Raw genomic sequence first — 25,213 nt, 5'->3', positions numbered from 1 at the left:
CATGAACTTTACTGCCAACGACAAGAACAAATCGCAAGATTAACAACAACAAAAAAGCAGACAAATCGGCAAACTCACCTTGGATACTGGGGCTGGTGGTAAGAGGGAGGCGCTCCCAGCAAACTGTTCTGTCTGGAATCTGCGGAGAACAAAAGACGACATGTTCAGAAGTGGTTCCACTGAGCTAGGCTTGAAGTTTTGGAAGAAAGAGAGGAGAAGGACGGGGACAGACAGTTTATCCTAAATTTGATCTTTTAATACACTATTAAAGCAGCAGCAGCAGCGGTACGGAGCAGTTTGTTTATATTACGTCCGCCAAGGAGGTTAGGGTTCCCAGCTTAGATAGTTTGTCAGCAGGATTATGAAAAAAAAAAAAAAAAAAAAAATATATATATATATATATACAATTTATTTTTCACTTTCGTTAACATTGAGAGGGCATGGTGTTGTTGGAGGTCTGCGATCTCCGAGTCTCCGAGTGCCCTTCTAGTTCTTTTATGTTTTACCTAAAACTTTAACACGTGATTCACTTTAAATACTAACAGGATCATAAAAAAGGGAGAAACCCTTCACATTTACATTATCCGAGTTGACTTATCTGAGTTAAAATGCGACGAAACCTGAAAGAAATCCTGTAGTTTCATTGTTAAGAAGCCAAAACTTGAAAGATTTGACATTAAACTATGACACTAATTAACCCAATTCAAATCAGCTTTAATCTTTAATCAAAAATAAAAAAAACAGAAAGAGAAAATACCTAATATTTAATTTCTGTCATTGACACAGAGCAAATCAGTTGTCATGACAAAATTAAGCTTTTTCAAACGCCGAATCACGGCCGGCTCTGGAGAGGAGCGGTGGAGGGGGACGCGAGGGAAAGCAGCGGCGCCACATTTGCATTTTTTGTTCAGAAAATGAAATAAGCATTCAGCCGGCAGCATTGTGGACACCTCAAGTACCCTGGTTCCATCGCTGCAAGCCCTTCACAAAGACACACTTAAAAAAAAAAAAAAAGTAAAAAAAAAAAAAAGGAGCTAACGGCTTCTTCCAGATTCACTGTTGCCAAGGCGATGACCAGCTGCGAGCCACGGACTTGTTTGTTTATAGGGGGCAGGCCTGCTGAGTGGCTCAGCTCAGGGTGGGTGAAGGGTGCCATGAAAAGGACCCAGAGGCCCAGATTCACGAACCTGGGAAGAAGTCGGTCTAAAAATTTGGACAGATACGAGTTCACAGAAGTCGAGTCTGACGATTTAGGATTAAAGTATAAAGCGAGCGTAGATATTAGAGCTGGAGCAGGATGTGCTGTTCAGAAGTAAGACGACGTCTCGATGGAGGCTCACTGTCGAAGCCTTACAGTATGTCCCATCAGGGACAAAGAGGATATCGAGAGAATGTTTATCAAACATATCACAATAACTTTACATATTTACAACTAGGGGATGCGACTAATTATTCATATCAATATTGATGAATCTGTTTAGAGCTGAAACAATTAATCAATTAGTCCATCGACAGAGAAATAATTCTAATATAACTTGAAGGGCCTTTACTTGACATTCAGAAGATTAATATAGCAGTAAACAATTATTTGTTGGGTTGTGATCTGAGCTTCTCTGTGCTGTGTTTTACGTGTGCACGCGAGTGCCTTGTGCATCGGTATCCGACAGCGACAAGTGTCGGTTTTTGACGAGCTGGGAGCGGCCATTGAGAGCCGCGCGGAGGCAATCCCAGACCACTTTGTTTTCTGAATTGGGTATAGCCCCTTTAAGCAAATATTGCAAAAGGTTTTCTCGTTACAGCTTCTCAAATGTGAATATTTGCAAATGTTGCGCGAATTTTAAATTAATTTCTGAACCTGAAAAGTTGATTCCCAGCTAGAACCAAAAAAATAAATAAAAATAAAAGCACATGCACACTATTCCGAATATGACAATATTCCTAATTTGATACAGGTCATGTAAACAACATATTCCGGTTGCATTTTCCAAATACGGCCTTTTTCCGAATATAGCATTTCCCGATTAAGACGTGGGATAGTCTGGTATTATTTAGGTTTTAGAGGCATTCTTTGTACATGTAGACCGCGCATTTGGAATACGCGTCTCAATCTTGGTTTTACTGCAGTCTTCCCTGTTTACGGCTTATGGTCAGCTCTGTGCGTTGCTATGGTTGCTGTATACAAACCAACCAGCCAACAGTTTGCAAGGCTGAAGACCCGATAAGAAGGAGAAATACGGCTACTTTTAAACATGATCAAAGACTTGGATATCAACAGGTTTTTGGATATGAGCACACATCGCTACGCCGACCTTTTCAAGAAGCCGGTTGAAGGAATGAAAGAGGGACGCTGTGTTTGCACAGTCCAACAAGTCCACCACCGCTGGTAAAATCTTATTTTGCATGGCTACATGTAAACGGGAATATTCACTTTCATTAGCCATGTAAACAGCTTAGGTGGAATATCGTCTTTCTCAGAATAAGGGCATGTTAGGGCGGAATATTACGCGTATGTTAACGTAGTCAGTGAAGAGATCAAGTGAGAAAAAAAGTGTGTGGTGGTCTCATTAATAGTTGGTCCATTCTTGTTTTTGGATGAAAACATCTGTAATAACTGAAGTTAGCAGGTAATCAAAGCAATATCTTGCTACTACTGTTTACTTCCATTGCAACACCCCCCCCCCCCCGTTAATGACACATCTTAGAATACAAAGCTCGACTCTTTTGGTTTTCCATTAACAAGTTTTTTCCATTAGATAGTACCTGGTACCAACTCAAGACATCCTGCACAAACCCGACATTTTTAAATAGCCGACTTACTGTCAATAGCAACTACAATTTCTTTAATCACTCGACAGATAAAAAATAAAAAGCAGCCTGCAAAACTACGCCATACCCTACATACATAAAACAAACAAGTATGTTGAACATTAATAAGAATAAACAATAAATATCGAAAACAAAATGTATACAAAATAGCGGTTTAGCATAGAAAAAGGAGGACGAATAGGTTGAGTGCAGAATGTAAAAAAATATACAGCATGTAGTCTGTATAGTCCAAGAAGAAGGTTAGTGCAAAATGTAGTGACTAGGGTTGGGGGCAGGGGATTGAGAGTCATTGACAATGGTGGTCCGGGGCCTTGTTGGTGACAACAGGTTCAAGACGTCAAGGCAATTTCACACTGCGTTGCTATGACGATCAGCTGAGATTACCGCCTACACTGAGGGAGTACAATCTATAGTGGAAAACGTATATGCATCGTGGGACACAAACATGTGCCAATGAAACTTGTTTTGAGATTGACAACACATGAGTCAAAGACAAACGCTGGGCTACATTAGTATCCTACTGTACATTATTAACCTTAACTATTTAATAGAAATGTAATGAATAAAAAGAATGAGGAAATAAAATGTCACAGTAGGTTTACAGATCTTTTGTGTGAAAGGAACCTCGATCATGTTGCTAATTGATAGTTATTAAAGGCTAATTATCAAGAGAGTAAAACGTCGGGACACTAATGGCAGGCAGTTAAGCATTTTGGAACTCACAAAAATCATTAAAATGAAAGAAAATACTGAAATAATGACCTGCTCACTGAAAGGGAAGTTGTGCAGGAAATATTCCACCGGTTTTCTGCTGCAAAAAGTAGTAAAACGTACAATTACCAGCCAGCAGGCAGACTGCTGTCGGCGCATTATCATTTTGTCTTTGTCATTCAGTCTTCATGTTTGATTATCTCCTCCACCAACAAACTTTAAGTGGACCACCCAGTTGGGCTCCAATTATAACCCCACAACACTCTGGTCTTCTTTTCCTCATCGCCTGTGATGACTCAAAAGAGAGAATTACAAGTGGACACCTGTCAATCTCCTTCATTAACAATGATCTGAAAGTGTATAGACCTCCAGTCTGCGCCGGACAAAAGCCAACAAAGGATTACGCTTTAAATCCTTAAAACACGCTGTGTCCACTGTATTAATGCAGGGATTACAACCGCGCTAAACAACTAAACGTCTCTCTCCGCCTCTTTTCAATTAGCTCAGCGACTATTTGACTCAGCTCCCGTCCAGCCGGCTCAGATCTGACAACAGAAGCAGGACAGTAACTTTTCTGCAGACAGACGGACTCCCAACACTTCATCTGCCACTGTTGCTTCACAAGCCGAGAATACATTTTAAAAAAGATTAAAACCTCTGAGGGATCCGCAGCTGAGGGCGCTTTGATTAAAATCAGAAGAAGATTTTTCTGGTATCACCATATATTACAAAAAAAAAAAAAAAAAAAAAGAAATCGTATGAGACTGGACTTCCAAGACAAAATAAGCCAAACTTCAAAAAGGCACTAAAGTTAAGTAACGTAGCAGCTGTACAAGACGTCGGTTTTATTAAGTTAAAAATTAATTTATAAGTTTTATTTTTCCAATCAATGTGACAAGGAATTTGGTTATCAAAAAATATATAATAATTAAGTAAATAATTTGATGTGCAAAGCATTCAACGTTGTTCTACTCTTACGATTTAAACCCAACAAAATTCATACCAAGGTTAGACGCTTCTATTTTAAGCACTGGCCACTAAGCCCCTAAATTTGGTGGCCAAAGTACATTTTTGGTGGCCCAAATGTAAACCAAAAACACAATTCTACCCAACTTAACACAGCCTTCCTTAACTCTAACACTTCCTTAAATGAAAAGACATTACCAGAATTAAAATATATAATTCTTTAAAGCTCTTTGTAAAACATATGTATTCTCTCACAGTCTCTTAATTCAGTGTGTCGATTCAGCGTTCAATACCTACATCTGAACTCATTAGATTTCAATTACAATATCCTTGGAGTCATAAGTATTGAGTTATTGTCAAGTCCTTGAATACCTTCTAGCCTCCGACAGTAAAAGTATCTGATGAACCGTTTTGAGGCTGCAGATCTTAAATCCATGTGGGAGTATCAACACTAAGCAACATTCTGCGTTGTGTGAATGTTTTTAAAGACAGTCACAACTTTTGTGAAAACTCAGAATACAAATCCTGTTACCACCAAGGCAACATGTATCTGGTGACTATTGTTGTTGAAGATGGTCTACCAGCCAGTGTGAGCAGCCATTATGTGCAGTTGTTATTCTGAAGTGGCTGGGGAGTTTGGAGGCTTATCAGCCACTGTGGCCACTGGATGAATGAGTTACTTTGCTGCCCTGGTTAAAATTTGGTGTCACTGTGTGTCAAAGACAATAATGGCCACCAGCAGAGACTCCCCGGTTGGTTATTAAACACCAGCTGGTCTGGCTGCAGCGCACAAAGCCTTGCGGCATGTTTCAGAGGCAGCGTGTTGACACATCACCACAGGAGGTAGCAACGCCGCCAAAGAGGGAAGTTAACTTTGGTTTCAACCCTCTTCAGAGCGCATCACACACCCAATCAAACAGGATCCTCCCGGATGCTTTTATCAGAGGGGGCCACTGTGTCCAGCGGAGCCACTCGACAGTCTCATTACTGGCCCAGGTCTCCCACAACGCTAATCAGCAACCAAACCCCCCCACCACAAAAAAAAAAAAAAAAAAAATTCACAAAAGCAGCAAAGCCTGCAGTGATTACTGGCCAAGCAGAGGATTGGCCCTGAGAAAGCGTTATCTGGACAAAAGCTAGGCTCCGGCCTCCTGCTGCAGAATAAGGCCTACTTGTCCGGATAATCACATTCCTAGGGGACGCCAATATTTTAGTTGGTCAAGTCCAGATTTTACCACCAATGTTAAAACAGAATTCAGAAAGTTTCCCCGAGTCACTTGTGTTGTTAGAAAAGATTGAATAATTCCAGCTGTTGATAGCTTAAAATCTTATTTTAGACCAAAGTTGAACATGTGACTGTCATCACCATAAAGGGGGAAAAAAAAAAAAAATCACAGATTTACAACATTTAAACAGAAAAAAAATCAGAAGAAATGAAATCCGACATCAGCGCTACCTTCGAAAACATTTAAGCTCCAGGTGCTTGATTTAACAAACCTGACTGTCAACGACGATGATCAAAAATCCCCAGAATCAGGCCGGGAATCAGAGACGAGCCATGCTGAACATTTACAAAGATATCTATTTGCTAAAGTAATAACAATGATGGAAAAAATATAGAGATTAAAAAAAAGAATATCCTGGATGGCTAATTGGCAAGTTTAACATTAAGAACGAACGGCAGAGGCCATGGGAGGTGCTACCGCAATCCGGAGGAGCCAAAAAAACCCATTTGCATCAAGTGCCACCGGAATAGCTGCGACTCCCCCGCACGCCATCAGTGGGCAGATGAGATTATTCATCTACTTGCAAATTGGCACATCAAAGTCAAACTGGAGAAGCGCTGGCAGAGGGCTGCGGGGCCGAGGGCGAGCACACACCGTGATTAGAAGCCGGGGAAGAGATTCTGCATCCATATGTGACAACGTTCAACCAATCCCTCACGTGATGAACAAAAGGCAGCTTTTTAAAATCATATACGCCGACATTATTTGTGTTTCAAAGAGTGGCAGTTTGGCAGCTGTGTATACAAAGTAACGTATACATTTGTCACTTGTCCAAGAAGCAGGTTCTGTGTATTGGCTCGAGGACACTTCGGAAGGTCAAACAACAGCCGATGAGGAGAGAAAGGACATGCTTCAATGCTCGCAGAGCAGTTTGCTGGAGCTTATATTCAATAGTTTTCCTGCTTGATATAGTTGATAAAACTTGTTCGGAGGCAGAAAGCTGTGATCTTTGTTTCAGACAACCGATATGAACATGACTAAAGATGTGCCAACGTTTTTCCTGTCCCAGATCAGAGTCCTTTGGAGTACAATACTTACTATATTTTAGTTTCTCTTGTATGCACTTTAGCAATTATGGGACAAAAGAAAAACTACTGAAAGGGAAAACAGGGAACTGATTGAAAGCACCACATCATAATGCCCTCTCTGATTTATCACTGAGTAAAGAAGCAATAATACTTTCACAGGCTTCAGCGTGACCTCCCTTTCCATGACAGGTAGAACACTTTAAAGAGGCAGAAATGAAAACAATGAAAAAAGAAAACAATGTGATAAAAGAGATACAGACAGGAAATGCAGAAAGAGTGGGCAAGGTCCAGTAGCCTTTTGAGTGAGCACTGCAGCCGCAAAACGGGCCGCAATGTAATCCATTAGAGCAAGGTGCAACGTCAATGTACGCCCCCTAAAAGTTTCTGCCGCTGACAGGCTCAGATTGTTATTATAAGTGTCTGACTACATTCTGAAAGGGACCCTACAGTTCGATAGGTACAGAAAAATGTTCCTTTCTGTCGCTTGATCTGGTTGGTTTTTTAATCATATCTAACCAACTCTTGCTCACGGAGAAGTCCTGTTCATAAACCTCGTGAGAGGCATTTTGTTGCCATAAGACAGCAGTTAAAACAGTGAGTGAGAGTTATGGCGTTTTTCCATTACATGGTACCTGCTCGACTCGCCTCGACTCTACTCTACTCGACACACTGTGCGTCCGTTTTCCATTGCAGATTTTAGTCCCGCCTCAGCGTGACTGGTCGTTATGCCATATCGATGCACACACCAGCGCACAAGTATAAACATCAGGCCACTTGAGTTTGTTTTACAGTTCTGTGGAGGCTCCACGTAGAGCTTTCTCCGTAGCCTGTGTAGCCTGTGTAAAAGTGGCCTGATGTTTATACTTGTGCGCTGGTGTGTGCGTGGAGCCGGCCATGTGTGTGTGTAGTTAGGCTACGGCGAAAGCTCTGCCGGAGCCTCTGCAAAACTGTAAACAAGCGGCGCCGCAGTAAACTACTGTCACCTAACACGACACGCACACACACAGAACGTGGAAGGTGAGTTGTTGCCAGAAGACACATTTAGTTTCTAAAGAAGCTGGAGGCAGCAAAAAAACACAGCTGGCTAAACTATTTAAAAATATCGGGTTTGTCCAGGACATCCCGTCTGTCGCTTTCACGTCACCTTTTCGGCTCGCCTCAGCTCGCTGGGAACCTCGACTGAGGAGGTACTAAAAAAAGTACCTGTTAGCAGGTACCAGGTACTTTTTTTCATAACGGAAAACCAAAAAATGCGAGAAGAGTCGAGGCGAGTCGAGCTGGTACCATGTGATGGAAAAGCGCCATTAGAGAGAGAAATGCCGGGAAGAGTTTGTTGTGGTGGGAAACACGCTTGCACGATGAATCGAAAAATCGCAATCTCGAGTCACCCGTTCTGTTAAATGACCGATTCTCATTTAATTTTACGAGCCGACTGCATCACAATCGCTACTACTTTCTTCTGTGAGTTTTAAACAGACCGTATAAAATAGGTTTTAAAGTGCTCCAAATCGCTGCAATGCTCTCCCTTCTCTTCATTGAAGCCTCTATGTTTACAGGCTTGAGGTGATGCGCAATGTGCTCTAGGTGCCAAAACAAAAATCTGTGTGGTACTGCCAATTTGTTTTGTCATGGTTCATGTGTGCAATACACATTACACCTGAGAAAAAATTTGTGGCAGAGAATCATGTCATCAATTCTAAGTAAGCTAAAAAAATCGTGATTCATATCTTTCCCCGAATCGTGCAGGCCTAGTGGGAAAGTGTAGCTTAATGTTATCTAAAAGATTTTCAATGTCATGCATAAATATTTAGCTGATAGACACAACCAATAAAATGAATCCCATGTTAATCTGTGGTTCAAATACAGAAGAGCATGAATTCAAATAAATTCTATCTATTGTATAAACATTGCTTTCAGAGTATGTGTGCGTTTCTTACGTTGGAATGGTTGGTGGCCGCCCCTATGTGAAGAACGGTAGTTTCCTTGTTGGTAGTTGCTCGGCGGCGGGGCGTTGCTGTACTGTCCGCCGTGCTGGTTTCTGTTCAGACTGTGGCTGAAGGAACGGAGAGAAGAAGTTGTGCTGTAAGAATCAAACTCACAACAACAAAAGATTTTTCACGTTTTCATCATCTTCATACACAAACGTGTTTATAGTAGTCAGTGTTTGCACTTCTGGTCAGGGCAGAAAATCCTCTAAAATTTTCTTTTATGCTTCAACAGGTGGACAGTTTAAACAGTGTGTTCAGACTGAAAGCAGCCCACAGAGCTGTGCTGCTTCATGTACAGATGACATGAAACCCAGGAAGTCCTGTTGTGTCCACATCTGTATTTGAAGGCTAATTTAATGGCAAAACACAGACAGGCTTTTGGAAACTTAAATTTTAGACAGTTTCTGCAGCAACTATTTTACCTTTGAATTGTGAGGATCGCGAGTAGTACTACTAGTAATACTAATAAGTTCAAGTTACACAGTAATCTACCAGGAATGAGCGCTTGCATGTATTTGAGTGGTCACAGCAGCGCCCTGCCAGATGACGTCACTTAAAAAGTTGAGCCTGGTTCACCATCAAGGTGACGTCCCACATGCCTAGAGACTTTAATTTATTTTTTATTGTCAGGGGTCAGCATGCCAAGGTCCGCGCAACTGGCAACACCCCCCGAGAACTAAACGCCAAATAGTGAGAAGATTTCTGACAAACTTGTAAGGAAATGTTTTGACATTTAAAGGGTAACTACCGTTTTTTTCAACCCGGACCCTATCTTCCTATGTATTTGTGTCTAAGTGACTGATGGGAACAACAATCTTTGACATTGGTCCAGTATTAAGCTAGGCCGCTGCAGTCGGCAGTGGTGAAACAAGCTACAATGTAAGTTAATAGGGCAATTGTGCAGCTTGTATTTACCTTCACAAAAGTGTTTGTTTTGCCGCTGACAGACTCAGATTATTATTCTAAGTGTCTGACAACATTATGGAAAGGATCCCTACAGAGATAGACCTTTAAAACCTCTTTGAGACCTTTCTGTTTAACCAGAAACAGCTCTGAAGTCGCTAAACCCACCACACTCCATTTAGAAAAGCAATACTTTTAGCATGTATAGAGCCAACATATTTTCACATGTAAATCGGTAAACTATGTGTTTATTTCAACCAAAACTAGAGTTGTGATGGTTGGAAAAGTGGAAAGACGACCCAAAACGGCTTTTCATAGTTTTATTTTGTTTCTGTCCACTTTGAATGAAGTGTATTTTACGATGCTAAAATTACAGTTTATTTACATGGAGTCTGGTGGGTTTAGCGAACACAATTTCGGGGAAGTTTTTATGTTTAAAAAAAGGATCTTACTCTTTAACAGAAAGGTCGACCTCCTTAGAAGTCCTTTCCATAATGTTGTCAGACACTTAGAATATTAATCTGAGTGTCAGCGGCAAAACGAGCACTTTTGTGAAGGTAAATACAAACTGGACATTTGCCCTATTAACTTAAATTGTAGCTTGTTTCTCCGCTGCCGACTGCAGCGATCTCTCTTAATACTGGACCAATGTCAAAGATGGTTGTTTCCATCAGTCACTTCAAGTCGAGGTTGGAAAAAAAAAACAAAAAAACGGTAGTTACACTTTAAGACTGGATATTTGTTGAACTAATGACATTGTGATTTTTTTTTTAGATTGTTTAAGGATGCTGACAGCCAGGAACAAAAACAGGTGCAGATCTTAACAATATGATATTCTTAATATTCTTCTTAAACTACTATAAAATGGTTTCAAAGTTATTGATGTTTGTATTAATCACGAACACAGTCCTGCAGATTTATACGACTTGCCATAGAAGGATGGATGTTTGATTTCCAGCTCTACATGTCCACATATCGTTGTGTCCTTGGGCAAGACACTGAATCCCAAAGTGCTCCTGATGTTCAGGCCAGCAGCTGATAAAAGCGCTTTATAAAAAGGCAGTCCATTTACCATTTAGTTTATAATACTTAATTTCAAATATATACAAAAGATAACTGCAAAACTTGTGTTTCTTCGGTAGCTGTTTCCAGACAGAAGTCTCCATCATATCCGAGGTGTACAAAGCTGGCTTCTTGCCTCAGACTGGACTTAACACTCATCCCTCAGTCAATCATTTGAAATCAAAGAAATAAAAAAAAAGATCCTTTTCTTAACAGGTTCTTTCCCCAGGTTTTTCTGCTCACCATCCTCTGAGCACCTGCCTGTGTGGCCCCATCAAGGTACATAACTGCCTGAATTACTGAATTAACGACTTAGTTTTTTTAGGGGAAAAAAAAGAAAAAGAAAAAAAGGAATACATTCTGTTTCTTCAAATCCCTGCATAATTAATTCCCAAACACGCCACAGTCGGACCGAGCCAGATGTTCAATTATTCGCATTTCCTTAATGATAATATCAATGTGTGGAGGAGAGAGCTTAGATCATAATCAAGGATGGCTGGTTAATGGGGAGCGTTCGGAGGGTGGGGGTGCAAACATTTCAACACATTTTAAAATACTGTACTCTTCTCCCAGATATGAATACTGAGTCACTGCAGAATCAGCACTCATTGTTTAACACTTACTATCTAATATCATCATACCGTGCAGGATGGTTTAGAAGCCATTTTCTACAGCTTAAACTACTGGGTTTCTTTGGACGTATTTCACAAGAGTGAAATCATCACGGGTGAATTTTGATCGCGTTTTTGGCTCCTCAAATAAACGATTTTTTTTATATTATTTACTTATAAGGCTGTAACTTTCGCAATGTTTTAATGGCTGTAAAAAGTAGCCGAGAAGCTTACCCCAGAGCACGGAAGCCGGACTGGTCCAGGTGAGCCTGCTGCCGGTGTTGGTTGAAGCCCAGCTGGGGCCTCCATGGTTCCCTGTTCCCCTTCTCCCAGTCCCCTGGCTTCAGGACCTTATTGGGCATCCTGAAACAAAAACAGAGTTAAGATGCACAGCGAAAGATTTTTTTTATGTGAAAATACTTTAAAAATCACAGAGAGTAGAGCGCCGTCATCTCTAACTGAAATCCTGCAGACTCTTGTTTGGCTCAAGCAGATGTTTCTCAATTTACCAATAAACAGAAAATGTATTCAAATTATGATGAATAATGAATATGAAATTATTATCCCACAAAACACAAAGTGTTGGTGTACTCCCCCCGGATTATTTTAAACAAGACTATTTTAGGTAAAAATACACAATAGGCATTTTGAAGACATCACTGAGGGCTCTTCGATGGCCTCTAACTTATTATTTAGACCAGAGGTCTTCAACAGGGGGTCCGGGACCCCTAGGGGGTCCTCAGAGTTACTGCAGGGGGGCCACCAAATTATTGTTCATTGTTTTTTTTTTATTCAAAAAATGTCAATGTCTTCACATGAATCTGACATATTATTAGCAAATATAAATCAACCTATTTGTGAAAAAAGCTCACTGATGACAGGCTTACTATCCACAGATAGTTTAATCCTAAGGATTCACTGTGCCACATGAAATATAAAAACAATAATTTTAATAGCTTAGTATTCTATGCAAAAAATGTATGTATAAAGGCTTTAGGCCACCCTACACGTTATTGTAGTTTAATATGCAACTTAATTTTATACAATATGTAATAGGGGGTCCCTGCTCCGTCTCTCTTTCAGTTAAGGGGTCCTTGGCTTAAAAAAACATTGAAGACCCCTGATTTAGCCATTTACATGGACTAAACAATTATCAAAAACACCTGATAGACTTGTAACTAATAACTAATATAAAAAAATAATGAATAAAATAATAAGAATAATAGTGAAAATACCATTAGATGAAAATTGTCCAAAGGAAGTGATGCAAAAAACCTTCAAACTGAAATTCACAACTGCATCTTAGAACAGCAGCAGGTGAGTTAAACTGGACTCAAATATGTTCAGTGTCCTTTGTTTAAAACATTACAATCTAGTTAAGAGTAGCAGCAGTAGGTGTGTACTGCAGGAACTTTACGGACAGGTTTTTAAATCTACTAAAGTTTGCAGTAACTTCTCACTGCCGCTGCCTGAGGGGTTAAATAGTGTTACAGTTTCGCATGAAGAAAAGAATACCCCAATAAAGTTCTGTGACTGTTTGGCGATATATTATTCTATACTCTAGTATTGTCAACAAATCCCATAAAAAGACCCAAAACCAACAATGTATCCAACGAATGGATTTGCTCCAGTGTGTTTGATAAAAGTGACATTACTGAGACTTTTAAATATCTCCAGCCTTTACGAGGGGTGCAAAATGAAAACGTCTTTTCACACCTGAAAAGAAAGTGGCTTTAATATTTGGATGAAGCATTTCTGAGATAAAGTTTAACAAAGAAAAATCCCTCACTTGGCTCCAGAAAGGAGGACCGCCTTGAACACAAAGCCATCTGCAAAGTGGGGATCCTTGAACTTCACGCTGGAAAGCAGAAGAAAATCATTTTCAAAAAAAGAGTCAAGACAAAAAGAGTTCCATTAGCTCACATTTCTATAAGGAAGAATCTTCCCTTTCAACACAGAGGTCTGGAGTTTGTGACGTTTGATGTAGAGGATTATTCTCGTGATGAGGTGTTGTCTTTCTCTGCCTGCCTCGTCTACTTCATCTCGTCGTTTTCCACGTTCCTAAATGTCTTTTCTCTCTGAGAGAAAGGCTGCACACTTGTATAAGACCCCGTCTAGCCGTGTGCCAATTGGTGATGGGATATCGATGATTGAACCAACTTACTATCAAAACTAAGATGTTAGTTGTTTTTTTTAAATAAATGATTTCAGCAGTTTTATCAAGACAAAATGGCAAAAAATGTCTCTGGTTTAAGCGTCTCAAATGTAAAGATTTGGTGCTTTTCTCCGTTTTATAATCCAAATATCTTTGAGTGTCAGACTTCTGGTCGGTCAAAACCAGACATTTGAAGACATCATCTTGACCTTAAACGTTTACACGATTAATTGAAAAATAAAGAACAACAGATAAACCTATAATGATTCGCTGCACCGCTAATTATAAGCTTCAAAAATAAAGGATTTGCTGTGTGGCTACTGTATTTGATTACATTAAATTATTGTGTCCACCTCCTGTCATATTTCACATCAGCTTTATACTAACACTATACTTTATATTTCAAGCACTCGTTATTCCAGTCAGACAACCGCATGCAGAGTTGGCGTTCAAGTAGGAAAAATAGCAGCATAACTTTAAGCATAACGTATGTATAAATACAACAGGATCTAATCCAGCCTGTGAAGCTGCAACAGTATCAGTGCACGAACCCAAAACTGACATGACCACCATCCATTTAAACATTTAGATCAATTTACGATGTTTGAGAAGTGTGTTCAAATGTTGATTATTTCAACCTGGAACAAAGGTACTACAAATACGGCACATTGTTCCACTCTTAAGACTTTAACTGTCAGAAAACAGTAGAAATAATTTGGATGATAGACGGTCCTTACCCGATTGCAATGTTCTGTGAAATGTCACGCAGCATTGGGATGGGTGAAGTCACTGGCCTGAGGAATAAATCAGAAAACAAGTAAATAAACAAGTCGGTGTCGTCACACTTGAACCGGATCACCTTCAATGTGTAAGATTTGTCAAAAAAAAAAAACATAACATGAGACGAAATGTACAAAAGTGAGAATAAAGCAATCGTTTCCTTACTTATCTGGTAAAATAGGGTTGTCATCAAGATTTAATGTACCTAGGATTCCATGGCACAGCTCTGCGGGGATCTCAGTGTCCTAACGGAGGGAAAAGTGGAGTTTGTTTTAAGTAATAAATGGTGATTTGATTTACTGACTAGCAGAATATATAGCCACTTTTGCTTCAACACTAAAATATTACTCATCCTCACACTTCATTAGATAATGTGCCTCCCAGAGAATTACTTCAAGGTGTTTTTGTCCTGCTAACAAGAGCATACTGGTCATGAAATTGACTGATCGCATTTAGGTTCCCCAGAGGATGAACTCTTTCCATTTTGGACAATGTGTCAGCTTTGCACAGTAGATATCGACAATCGAACGGCGTGTCTACACGGGTGTTTCAGTCACGTTTTTTTTTTGGCTGTGTAGACAGCGCGTATTTTCTGTGTAGTCGTGATCCAAAATGTGTTGTTAGGCTTTGAGTCCATTTTATTCCATTTTAAGTGCGTATCTACAGATTGAGGCGGCTGTAAAAACTTGTTTGTGATATTTTTTGTTTCTGCGTTTGCACTCAGGTTTTTGTGCGCACATTGAAAAAGCTCGTAAAAACAGCTGGATGGATGGAAACACACCAACTGTCATTTTACCCCAGGTTTGTGGAAGACTTAGGTGCACGTATTTTGCGTCGTATTTTTCCTCCCTCAAGAAAATGATGTTTTGCAATGCAATTTTTCATCAAATCATTTTTGGACCATTATTATTATGACCCGATTATTATTATGATTAGAATTTGAACCGTTGGGTCTGATAACATTTGCAGTGTTGTCCCTAGGTTTGTGGAAGCAATTGCACGTCATGTTGGACCATTATTATTATTATCATATCTGTGTCTAAAATGTTGGAAAAGCTAGAGCACATTCTACAGAAATAACACTCAAAAAGCGTAAAGACAAGACAAAAAAAAAGAAAAAAAGTCCACTGGGAACCAACTACAATCATTAGATTTGAGAAAAGTAATTTAGTTAGTTTTGATGCTCACATTGATTTTACATTCAACCATTCTTACGTTGATGCCCATAACTGTTTGGGTGCTGTGCCTAAAACTTTGTAGGAAAAACCCTGCACAGTGTTTGATCCCATTCCTGCTCCTCAGAGTAAACTTTCTACATTTTGATGACCCTATAAAAGTATATCTGGTGCCTCCATCAGGACAAACTTTACAGCTTTAGCTCTACTTTTTGTAAAACTCTAAAATACATAAGTCATCAGTATCTTTCTTGACTTAACAGTTGAGTAGATAAACAAAATTTCACATGTGTATCTTTGTATTAAAAAAGAAACCACTTGATAATGCTTATGAATTTAAAAATGCTGAATCCGTCTTTAAATATGTGCAGTGTTGTTATCTGTCTTGTCTAGTTTGAGCCAAATCGGATGAGTCCTGGGTAAAGTTTGCAGTTTTACACGCTGCTGTATTGTTTTGCTTCACTGTTCAGAAATGCTCATTAAGAAGTATTCACCCAGTGAGTAAACATTAGGCTGAACATCAATTTGCTTTGGTTTACAAATGCATTAATCAACGAGACCAAATCCGACTCAGACGACACCTGCACAGCTACACAAACATCTGCAGCAAGTAATGCAGATCTTTTACACAGAACCACAGAAAGAGACTACTATTATTATTAGAGACACGTGTTAAGATGACAGGGCAGCTGAGATGGGAGGCTGTCAGCTGCACGATGCATTACACCACTTGAAAAATATTTAATATTAATTTAAAGAAGCAATGAAACAACGCAACTATGACAAACTATCGTCAAGTTAATTGGGAAACTTGGTACAAAAGTATAAGCATCAAAATATGCTTGAAGTACCAAAATTAAAAGTACTCCCATGTTGTTGAAATAAACTTATTGATACATTAATGTTTATTTCCCAGCAGAGCGAGAAATAGCGAGTGCTTTGTCGTTCCAGGAAACATTCAGCTATTACACAAACTTTTTTTTCCCCCCCTCATCGTGTTTTAAAACTTTCTTGTGGCAGCAATAAAGGCAGTGATGTTTCCTCTTTGGGACTCTCACACCACCTCAAGTCATAGCTCAAAACACTGACAAGTCTGTTCTTCGGTTACATGACTGGCCACCGCAGCGTGACGTGGGGTTGCGTTCCTCCAAAAGTTGAGTCGGTCTCAACTTTTCGCCACAGGCCCGCTGCGTTTTTTTGCGCGTCGCCCCTGCGGCACCCTGCGCCGCAGCCTAAACGCACTACCCACATTCAAAATGAATGGAAAGACCTGCGTTTTTGCCGGACCGTCGGACAGCCAACGCAGGCTGTCTGAACGCCGCCTAAAAGTGCATAGACTGTTTGAGGCTTAAAAAAAACATACACTATTTCCTAAAACAGTTTGATTTGAATTTATCGTTACCTCGTGAGATTCTGTTCGGTAGAGTTCGTGGATGAAGTCGAAGAGCGGGTGAGACTTCCCGAGAAACATCACGTCGCTGCCCAGGCTGTTTCTTCTCACTACAACAGAGAACAGACATGGTCAGGGAGGGAAAAACAGCGATTACTGGGCAGACTGGATGGTAGAAGAATGGAGAGATGATGGGATGAGAGGACAGACGAACGGAAAGACAAGAGAAAAGTCTCAAATACCAACATAACAGAAACAGATGAGCAAAGTCCGCAGGACAGAAGGAAGAAAGAAGATGAGCCAACAGTAAATGTTTTTTGGATATACTCATCATCCAAAACAGAGAGAAAACAGCTAACATGTTAAATAAATGAGGTACTTTTCATTTAGTCAAATTGTTTTCTTCCCTGTGGTCATAGCAGCTTGTACAATCAAAGTATTTTAAATGGTTGTTAGAGGTCTTGAGTTTGTCCCAATAAAACTAAACTAGGGCTGCAAGATATGAAGAAAATATCTAATTGAGATTATTTTGACTGATATTGCGATTGCAATATGATTCACGATATTGAAGGGAATGATCATGTTTGTATCATTATTCTCATTCTCATTGACTAATAGTAAATCTTAAAAAATGTAAATGACTATAGTGTGATTTTTGCGAGGATCTGTACCAAACAAAAGATGTTTTCTGTAGTCTGTAGGACAGAATTTGTAGATCTGTAGGCCGGGATGTCTCTGCAGCGCCACAATACTTCATTCAGAATGGTTTGACACATATTTTGCCTTTAACAAATATTGCACCCCTCTGCGATGTGGATATTGCACTAGTCCGTATTGCGATTTCGATAAAATTGCGATTAATTGTGCAGCCCTACTTTAAACATTCATCTGAAATGTGTCACCGTACAGTTGCCCTATAATTAAATAATAAAATGTAAATGGCTGTGGCTCATAACTAAAAAGAGAAAAGCTACAACTGAAGTTTTTCTATTATTAAAAGTTATAAACAGTCCTGGAGCACAAGATTCTTTAGTTAAGACTTCTCTACATAAGTACAATCTCCTCACAGTTATACATAGTAAATTCAATCTATGTATATCTATATCTTCAAATCACTCAGTATGAAAGTGTAAAAAAATAAAAAAAAATAAAGGCCTAATCGACTAAAGAAATCTTAGTGGACTAAGATTCACCTAGAGACCTAGTGGCAATCATGACTATGAAAGCTACGTCTGCCAAACACTAAATCACCTTAACACAGAAACATTTCTTATAACAGATTATTTAAGTTCATTACAAAACAGAAATCCAGAGTTTTTACACCATGATGTTTGGACTCACCTTCCTCGGGTGTGAGGTCGGAGTAAACGTCTGCCAGAGCCGCCCTCAGCCGACGTTCATCCACGAAAGGCAACAAGGCCACGCCTTCAAAATTAAGCACATATAAAGGGAATTTAACGGCCTGTAGTGTTTGTTATATGCTCCACCCACTTGAGTGACATAACTGTACGCCAGGGCAGGAAGAAACTACTGGATATTTTTTAAACAAACAAAGACACAGCATGGGCAGGAATTAACCATGTGTCCCTTGTAGAATCCCAGCAGGTGTTTATTCACAATACAGATATAAAAACAGCTGGAACTAGACTGTTAGAAATGAAAGCTGGGTTTTTGAGTGGGAAGGTGACTCACCCTGCCAGGCGTATTTCTTGCCGTTGAGATCAATGGCAAAGTCGTCGGGGTAGAAGTCAATGATGGGAGAATCCTGTGTCAAAAGTAGTGTTTGAAATAAAAGGTGAAGAGACTTGGAAAAACTACAACTTGTAAAAAGATGAGGCCGAGGTTGAGAGAAAACTATTCTGCTGCAAGAAAGTGAGCATATAACAAAGAAAATATTTCGGTATCTGTATTAGCCAAACATAGCTCGACTCAATTTTAAAGACCTCTAAATTGTCACAACAATGTCCGGATCTCTCTGCACATCCTTGTGGACTCAACACTTACAGGACTGCTCATGAGGCTCCTCCATGTTGGGGGCAGGAAGTTGCCGCTGGCGGCAGGAAACACTCCCATCAGCTGCTCCAGTGGCTTGAACTGCACACAAGTAATTTACACACTCATACTCACTCAGCGGTTCAACAGTCTGGTCTCGTTTTTATTGAACATCATTGTAACGAGGATTACTCACGTCCAGGAAAGAGAGAGAGATGTCAATTCACCCTGATTTATTATCGGCCAATATTTAACTTCTTATTGTGATCCAGGACACAATATAAACACATATGTGTGCTAATGTGAGGTGATAGACTTCTCATTTCATGTCATTTCCAAGCACTGTACTTTTCTTTAAAAGTATTTTATCCTGCATTCCCATTTTTTATTTCTTATTTAATACAAAAAGACAAAAGTTAAAGCTGGGAAAGGCAGTTGTTTTTTGGCACCATTGGGCAACATTTCTACAATAATCTGTCAGCATAATGTAATTAAAGTGGTCATAGAAAACCAAGCTAGACTTGTGCATCTCCTTTAGGCTATTTTCAGGCTTTAGAAAATCTAGCCTGTGACACGAGATTTCAGCTAATCCCAGGTCGTTTCAGAGAGAGAACAAGAGAGCGAGAGAGAGAACGAGAGAGCGAGAGAGAGAACGAGAGAGCGAGAGAGAACGAACAAGACAGAGATATCTTATTGGCTGTTCTACAAATGCAGACGCACGTCTCTAGAGATACTGAAAGCCTGATTTAATGGCGGCAAATCCTGCTGAAAAAGTTGCAATTCCACCATTGGCAACAACTTCCTACACTGCAAAGCAACCCGAAATAAAAGGAAGATTGACTTTTCAAAGAGAGTCGAAAAGAGTGTTTGACAATAAAGGCAATACATGTGTCAATATCAGGAGATGGAGAGAAAATGTTGCTAACAGTTGAGCCTTCCGCTAACCGTAGCTCACAGCTGGGGCTAATCGAAGATCATGTTCTGTAGCGAGTTAGAGCCTCAAATCACAGTAGGTCATCTCAAAAGGGCTTTACAAAGAAAACAGCTTAGATAACAGCATCGGGATAACAGTGACAATGGGGATGATTGAAATGAATGACTAGTACTCGTACAGGTTACTGTATGAAGAGAGGGGCTAACGACAGAGAGGGGAGAGCTGCAGGAGGAGGGAAGGGTTTTACAATCCTGTCGTCTATTTTGCCTTTTCCTGAAATCTGCCAACCCCAGCTTTAAAACAGGCGTGTACAAGCAGATACATCTTAGTGGATCTTTAGAATAACGCCTTCACGATGGCATCACACAAAATGACTTGACTTTGCAATGAGTTTACCAGCATTTGATTGTAATTACTCAACAAAAAAAATCGTGATCTGGAGGTGGAGAGGAGACAAAAGAACAGGGACAACAAAAGAAAGAAGTAGAGAAGTAAGGGTTTAGTCCATTCTTACCGGTTTGGTGTCCTTCTCAAAGTCGGTGAACATGCCTTTGATGTCTTTGAAGTCGGAGGCGAACGGAGCGTAGTGGAACGGGAAGTACCACTTCCAGGAGGCACAGCCCTGCAGATCAACACAGAAAGGATCAGACTTTAATATCACTCCACATGTCAGAAGAAATCCCAAACAGGCCGTGAGCGGCACAGCTTGTGCATTTAGCATTTTAACCAAGGCTGCAACTAATAATTATCTTCACAAATGATTGATCTGTGGATTATTTGTAATTGTTTTAGTCTATTTTATAAAACAGAAAAGGAGAAGCTGACCCCGAAAATGTTTGGCTTTTTTGTGATGATTAATCATCTGTCAACTAAATTCTGTTTGATTTAATGTCGGCTCTACAGCCAACAGTTAGTAGCAGGTTTTGATTAGTTGCTTTTCTCTTTGTGTGGCAGAACATTTTAAGTGACTTGGAAGTAATTTCCTGACTGACAAAATGAAAAGCTTTTCTTTGCCCTTTTCCCCCCACAAATGTTCCCCTGCAGCCCAAAGCTTTAAATCCAATCTGCTCAGCAGACGTGGCTACGCTGACATTTAAAAACCTGAAACTTGATCAGACGGAGTGCATTTCAAACTGTTATACCGCCTTTCAAACTCCGATGTTGATGGCATGTGGGGGGGGGGGGGGGGGGGTTCATTTATGTTGCTTGATCTACAGTGGAGCTGAAACCGATCCAGTCCTTGGAAAAATAGACTGTACTGTGAACCCTTGAGCGTCTGGGGGACAAAATATTCCCCTGCTGAGAGGCATCTCAAAAACCATCCTCCTCCTCAGCTCTGTGTTTTTTCAAATGTTTATGTGAGAGCAAAGAAGAAGAGGAGCGATAGAAATGTCAACCCTGCAGATCCAGCATTCGGGACCACTTATCCTTCCTGAATAAACACGTATCGCACTGAACAACGACCTTCACTTCCCACAGTCCACCTCTGAGAAGACGAGACCCTCTCTGATAAATCCACCGATCCTCACAGCTCAGCCAATCTCGCCACTCTATTATTAAAGATGGTCATTCAAATGATAATATGGGACTTTACCATGATAAAAGCTGGAGGAGGCTCCAATCTCCACGCTCAAATAATGGCACAGATCATTTATGGTAATGTGACGACGCGTTTTGTCCCAAGGAGAAATTCATTTGTGACCTTGGGGGTCAAAGACCACAAACCGAAACAATACAAATAATTACAGTTGCTGTCGTTTTTCTCAACATCTGACAAGGAGAAAAGCTCAGCACGTTATCAAAGGAAATCAACGAGTGTAACGAAAAGCCGGGCAAAGATTCCCTGTAGCCTCCCGTGGAGGATTTAATCCTATCGAGTCTTTGAGTTTAAAAATACTTCTGTTGCCCGCTTTAGGGCTGCAACTAATAAAACACTTTCATCATCAATTATTATTTTTCTGATTTATCATTATGGGAAGGTGACGGCCAATCCAAGTGTCCAAAACCCAAAGATGTTAACTTTTTTTATGTCAATTACAACGATAGCCAAATCATCTTTGTTTTTCACATCAGTAATTCAGAGTGTCATGCTCTACTGTAGCACTGCTTGGCTGAGTAGCCTATCAGTTAAAAATAAAACAAAGCTATTTGATCAAATTAAAATTTGGGGACTACCTGTAGCACGCTCCTTTCAGGAAGCTCACAATAATAGTATGCTCAGACTGGCCAGGAATATTTTAAATGACTCCTCACATGTTTTGCACAGAGAATATCAGCTTCAGAGTTCATGCCTTTAATCGAGACCGAGTCTTTCATACATCAATCTATCCTATTGTTAAACCAGCTACATTAAATCCAGTGCAGTACTTATTCAGGGTTACAAGTCTCCAAGACCTTGTCTGTGTGTATGTTCATGTAATTTTCTGTTGTTATACATGTATGCTTGGTTTCCTTACTTGGGTGTTTATGTCTGTGTATATATGTCTATTTACTTTTTTTTTTTTTTTCAGCCCTGGCTGACAATAAAAGTTGTATTGTATTGTGTATCACATATAAAAACAGAAACATTAATCATCACGTGAGAAACTTCAAACAGCAAATTTGACATAAAAAAACCAATCAACTGGGTATTAAATAGTTGAGGATTAATTCTCAATCCATCTAATTAACAATGTCAGCTCTAGTCTCAATGATTTCAATTTTAGTTAAACAAATCCAGTGCTAAACAATAAAAAAACAAATGAAATGAGTTGTTGAAAGTTTTTTTACATGAAGAGTTTTGTCAGATGTAACAGTGGAACACAACTTACCACGCTGAATATCAGTCTGATTATTTTATATATTGATCTACCGACATGTCAAAACATTTAAAAAAAGATTCTTGTTGGCTTCAATCATACACGATCCCTCATTGCTAAAAATATGGAAAATATTTTTTGTGTTTCACACAGGTTGGCTAGAACGTTTAAGGACCATCAGTTCTGTTTAAAATATAAACCGAGTGGCCTTTACAAACCAAATATGACAAAATGCATGATTAATAAGTAATATCTAAGCTGTCGATTAAAGTAGACAGAAGATTTAAGACGTGTGATGATCTGCTGATTCTATTCGATTTCGATCCAAGTCTAGATTCAATTTGTTTTAAACTAAATTAGAAAAAAGGTTTAAGTAAATCAGAATAAAAACAATATCCCATACACACTTGTCAGATTGTGTGCTGGGAACCTAAATTTACTTTTACTCCACAAGAAAGGAAAACTTCCTGAACCTCTGAATAGGACATTATGTTTAAAGTGCAAATTATAGATACATCTTTGGAAAAGTGATGACATCTGAAAGAAATCCTCCTAAAAAGGTCTCTCATATTTAGTTTAAACACCTCTCACTATACTCTTAGACAATCAACAGTAGCGCAAATGACCATAAAGTTAAATCAACAAAAAAATAACTTTATAACCTTCATGGAGGAGGATTTTATTTACAGGCCTGTTGTGTTAGACAGCATTAGTTGCAATTCAGTGGACCCAATACAAAAAAAAGACCAATTAGGCAACCACGGACAATAAAGCTACCATATGTAACAAGGAACCACAGCCAGGAGTTAACGACACAGACACAAAGTCTGATCTTGAGATTTTAAGAATCAATGTTGGATAATTTTACAAAAAAAGATTAGGATTAAAATCAGGAAAGTTGATTATTTTGCTGCTCAGTCCTATTATTTAGAAAACTCTTCTCATTTGGGGTTAAACTTAAATATTTTGTGTTTTGGATAAACCCCGTTCGGATCATTCGGCGAGGTGTGCGTGACAGTAACTCGGTAGGGGGGTGGGAGAGAGAGGCGATAGAACCGTGAATGTGTTGCAGCAGAGAGCAGACACGTCCCCGTCCGCGGAGGGCCCGCTAATGAATTCATCCAGAACGGCCCCCCTGAGAGGGGCTTTGGATTGGCGAACATGTGGAGTCAACACCGAGCGTGCATATAGACAGCTCACAATCAGCACGAACAAATCCCCCCCCGGCTCAGCCCGAGACGCCCCCGGCTATTCTGAAGAGGGCCCACAGCTGATAATTTCATTTTGAGATAAAGATCAATATTTTACAACAATAAAAATGATTTAGTGTATAATCACACTGCAAACAATAAAGTGGAGATAGTGATATCTCTGCGGTGTGGAGGTTTATTTGTTGAGACACTCGACAGTAAGGAGTTCTTGACTTTCAACAACAAAAAAAAAAAAAAAGAAAAAGAAAAACTGTCGCTCTGTTTAAAAACACTGGTCGTCCATTCTGTGTCTTCTTTATTATAGACAGAATGAGTCAGTTTGATCTGAGATGATCAACTGTAAACTGAATGGTTAAAAACTTAAAGTGCTCATATTATGCTCATTTTCAGGTTCATAATTGTATTTAGAGGTTATATCAGAATAGGTTTACATGGTTTAATTTTCATAAAAACACCATATTTTTGTTGTACTGCACATTGCTGCAGCTCCTCTTTTCACCCTGTGTGTTGAGCTCTCTGTTTTAGCTACAGAGTGAGACCTCTCACTGCTGTAACATCTTTGTTGGGAGTCGGACATGTGCAGTACCTAGGTAAGAACTACTAGCCAGTCAGAAGCAGAGTATGAGGGCGTGTCCTGACAGTACCTAGGTAAGGACTACTAGCCAGTCAGAAGCAGAGTATGAGGGCGTGCCCTGACAGTACCTAGGTAAGAACTACTAGCCAGTCAGAAGCAGAGTATGAGGGCGTGTCCTGACAGTACCTAGGTAAGGACTACTAGCCAGTCAGAAGCAGAGTATGAGGGCGTGTCCTGACAGTACCTAGGTAAGGACTACTAGCCAGTCAGAAGCAGAGTATGAGGGCGTGCCATGCTAGCAGCTAGGTGAGCATTATAACGTGTGTTCCAAAGTGACCACGTTTGTCTCTGAAGTAAAGGCTGGACTACAATAGAGCTGTTTGGAGCAGTTTGTGAACAGTGTTTTCTGTTGGAGATGGTAAGTCCCTTTGGGGTGGACTTTGGGCTTTTTCACTTTCTAAACCTATAACGTGTACAAAAAAGACATATAACACAATAAAGGAAAGGGAAAAAGCCAAAAAGCATAATATGAGCACTTTAAGAACACGACCAAAACCTTTGCAGCATGTTTTGTGGATCTCTGGACACAGATCTATTTTGTGGTTGAGTTCCTCAAACTAACAATCACTTTATTACTTTCTTTTTGAGAAAAAGGTCACAGAGACAACTTTAAACAGTTTCTAACAGACGTGCAGAAACTTTTATAGCAACTGGATTGGTTATATTTTTCTAATTAGTTGCAATACATTTCATTGTTCTGGAAATACTGAGAGGACAATACGTTATATCAAAGTGTTATCATGTAACATACTGATGATTTAAC

At 39.7% G+C, this 25,213-nt stretch overlaps 1 protein-coding gene across 4 annotated transcripts in view; it reads right to left on the bottom strand.

Annotated features, from left to right (window-relative positions):
* The window catches only part of xrn2 (5'-3' exoribonuclease 2), a 44,252-nt gene that overhangs the window by 5,004 nt on the left and 14,035 nt on the right, over positions 1-25,213 (bottom strand). For all 4 annotated transcript variants that reach the window (XM_031293005.2, XM_031293006.2, XM_031293007.2 and 1 more), the window contains exons 19-29: positions 20,322-20,429; positions 18,886-18,975; positions 18,574-18,646; positions 18,223-18,306; positions 16,894-16,991; positions 14,482-14,561; positions 14,274-14,330; positions 13,171-13,239; positions 11,616-11,744; positions 8,755-8,870; positions 79-139 (exon numbers count right to left, since the gene is read on the bottom strand). In XM_031293005.2, the coding sequence (XP_031148865.1) occupies positions 79-139; positions 8,755-8,870; positions 11,616-11,744; positions 13,171-13,239; positions 14,274-14,330; positions 14,482-14,561; positions 16,894-16,991; positions 18,223-18,306; positions 18,574-18,646; positions 18,886-18,975; positions 20,322-20,429 (965 nt within the window). The remainder of the gene's footprint in view (positions 1-78; positions 140-8,754; positions 8,871-11,615; positions 11,745-13,170; positions 13,240-14,273; positions 14,331-14,481; positions 14,562-16,893; positions 16,992-18,222; positions 18,307-18,573; positions 18,647-18,885; positions 18,976-20,321; positions 20,430-25,213) is intronic.

The sequence above is a fragment of the Sander lucioperca genome, chromosome 19 (genome assembly GCF_008315115.2).
Source record: "Sander lucioperca isolate FBNREF2018 chromosome 19, SLUC_FBN_1.2, whole genome shotgun sequence".
In the NCBI taxonomy this organism is placed as follows: domain Eukaryota; kingdom Metazoa; phylum Chordata; class Actinopteri; order Perciformes; family Percidae; genus Sander; species Sander lucioperca.
Note: the sequence above shows the minus strand (reverse complement) of the source record. Positions and strands in the feature narration are given on the sequence as shown.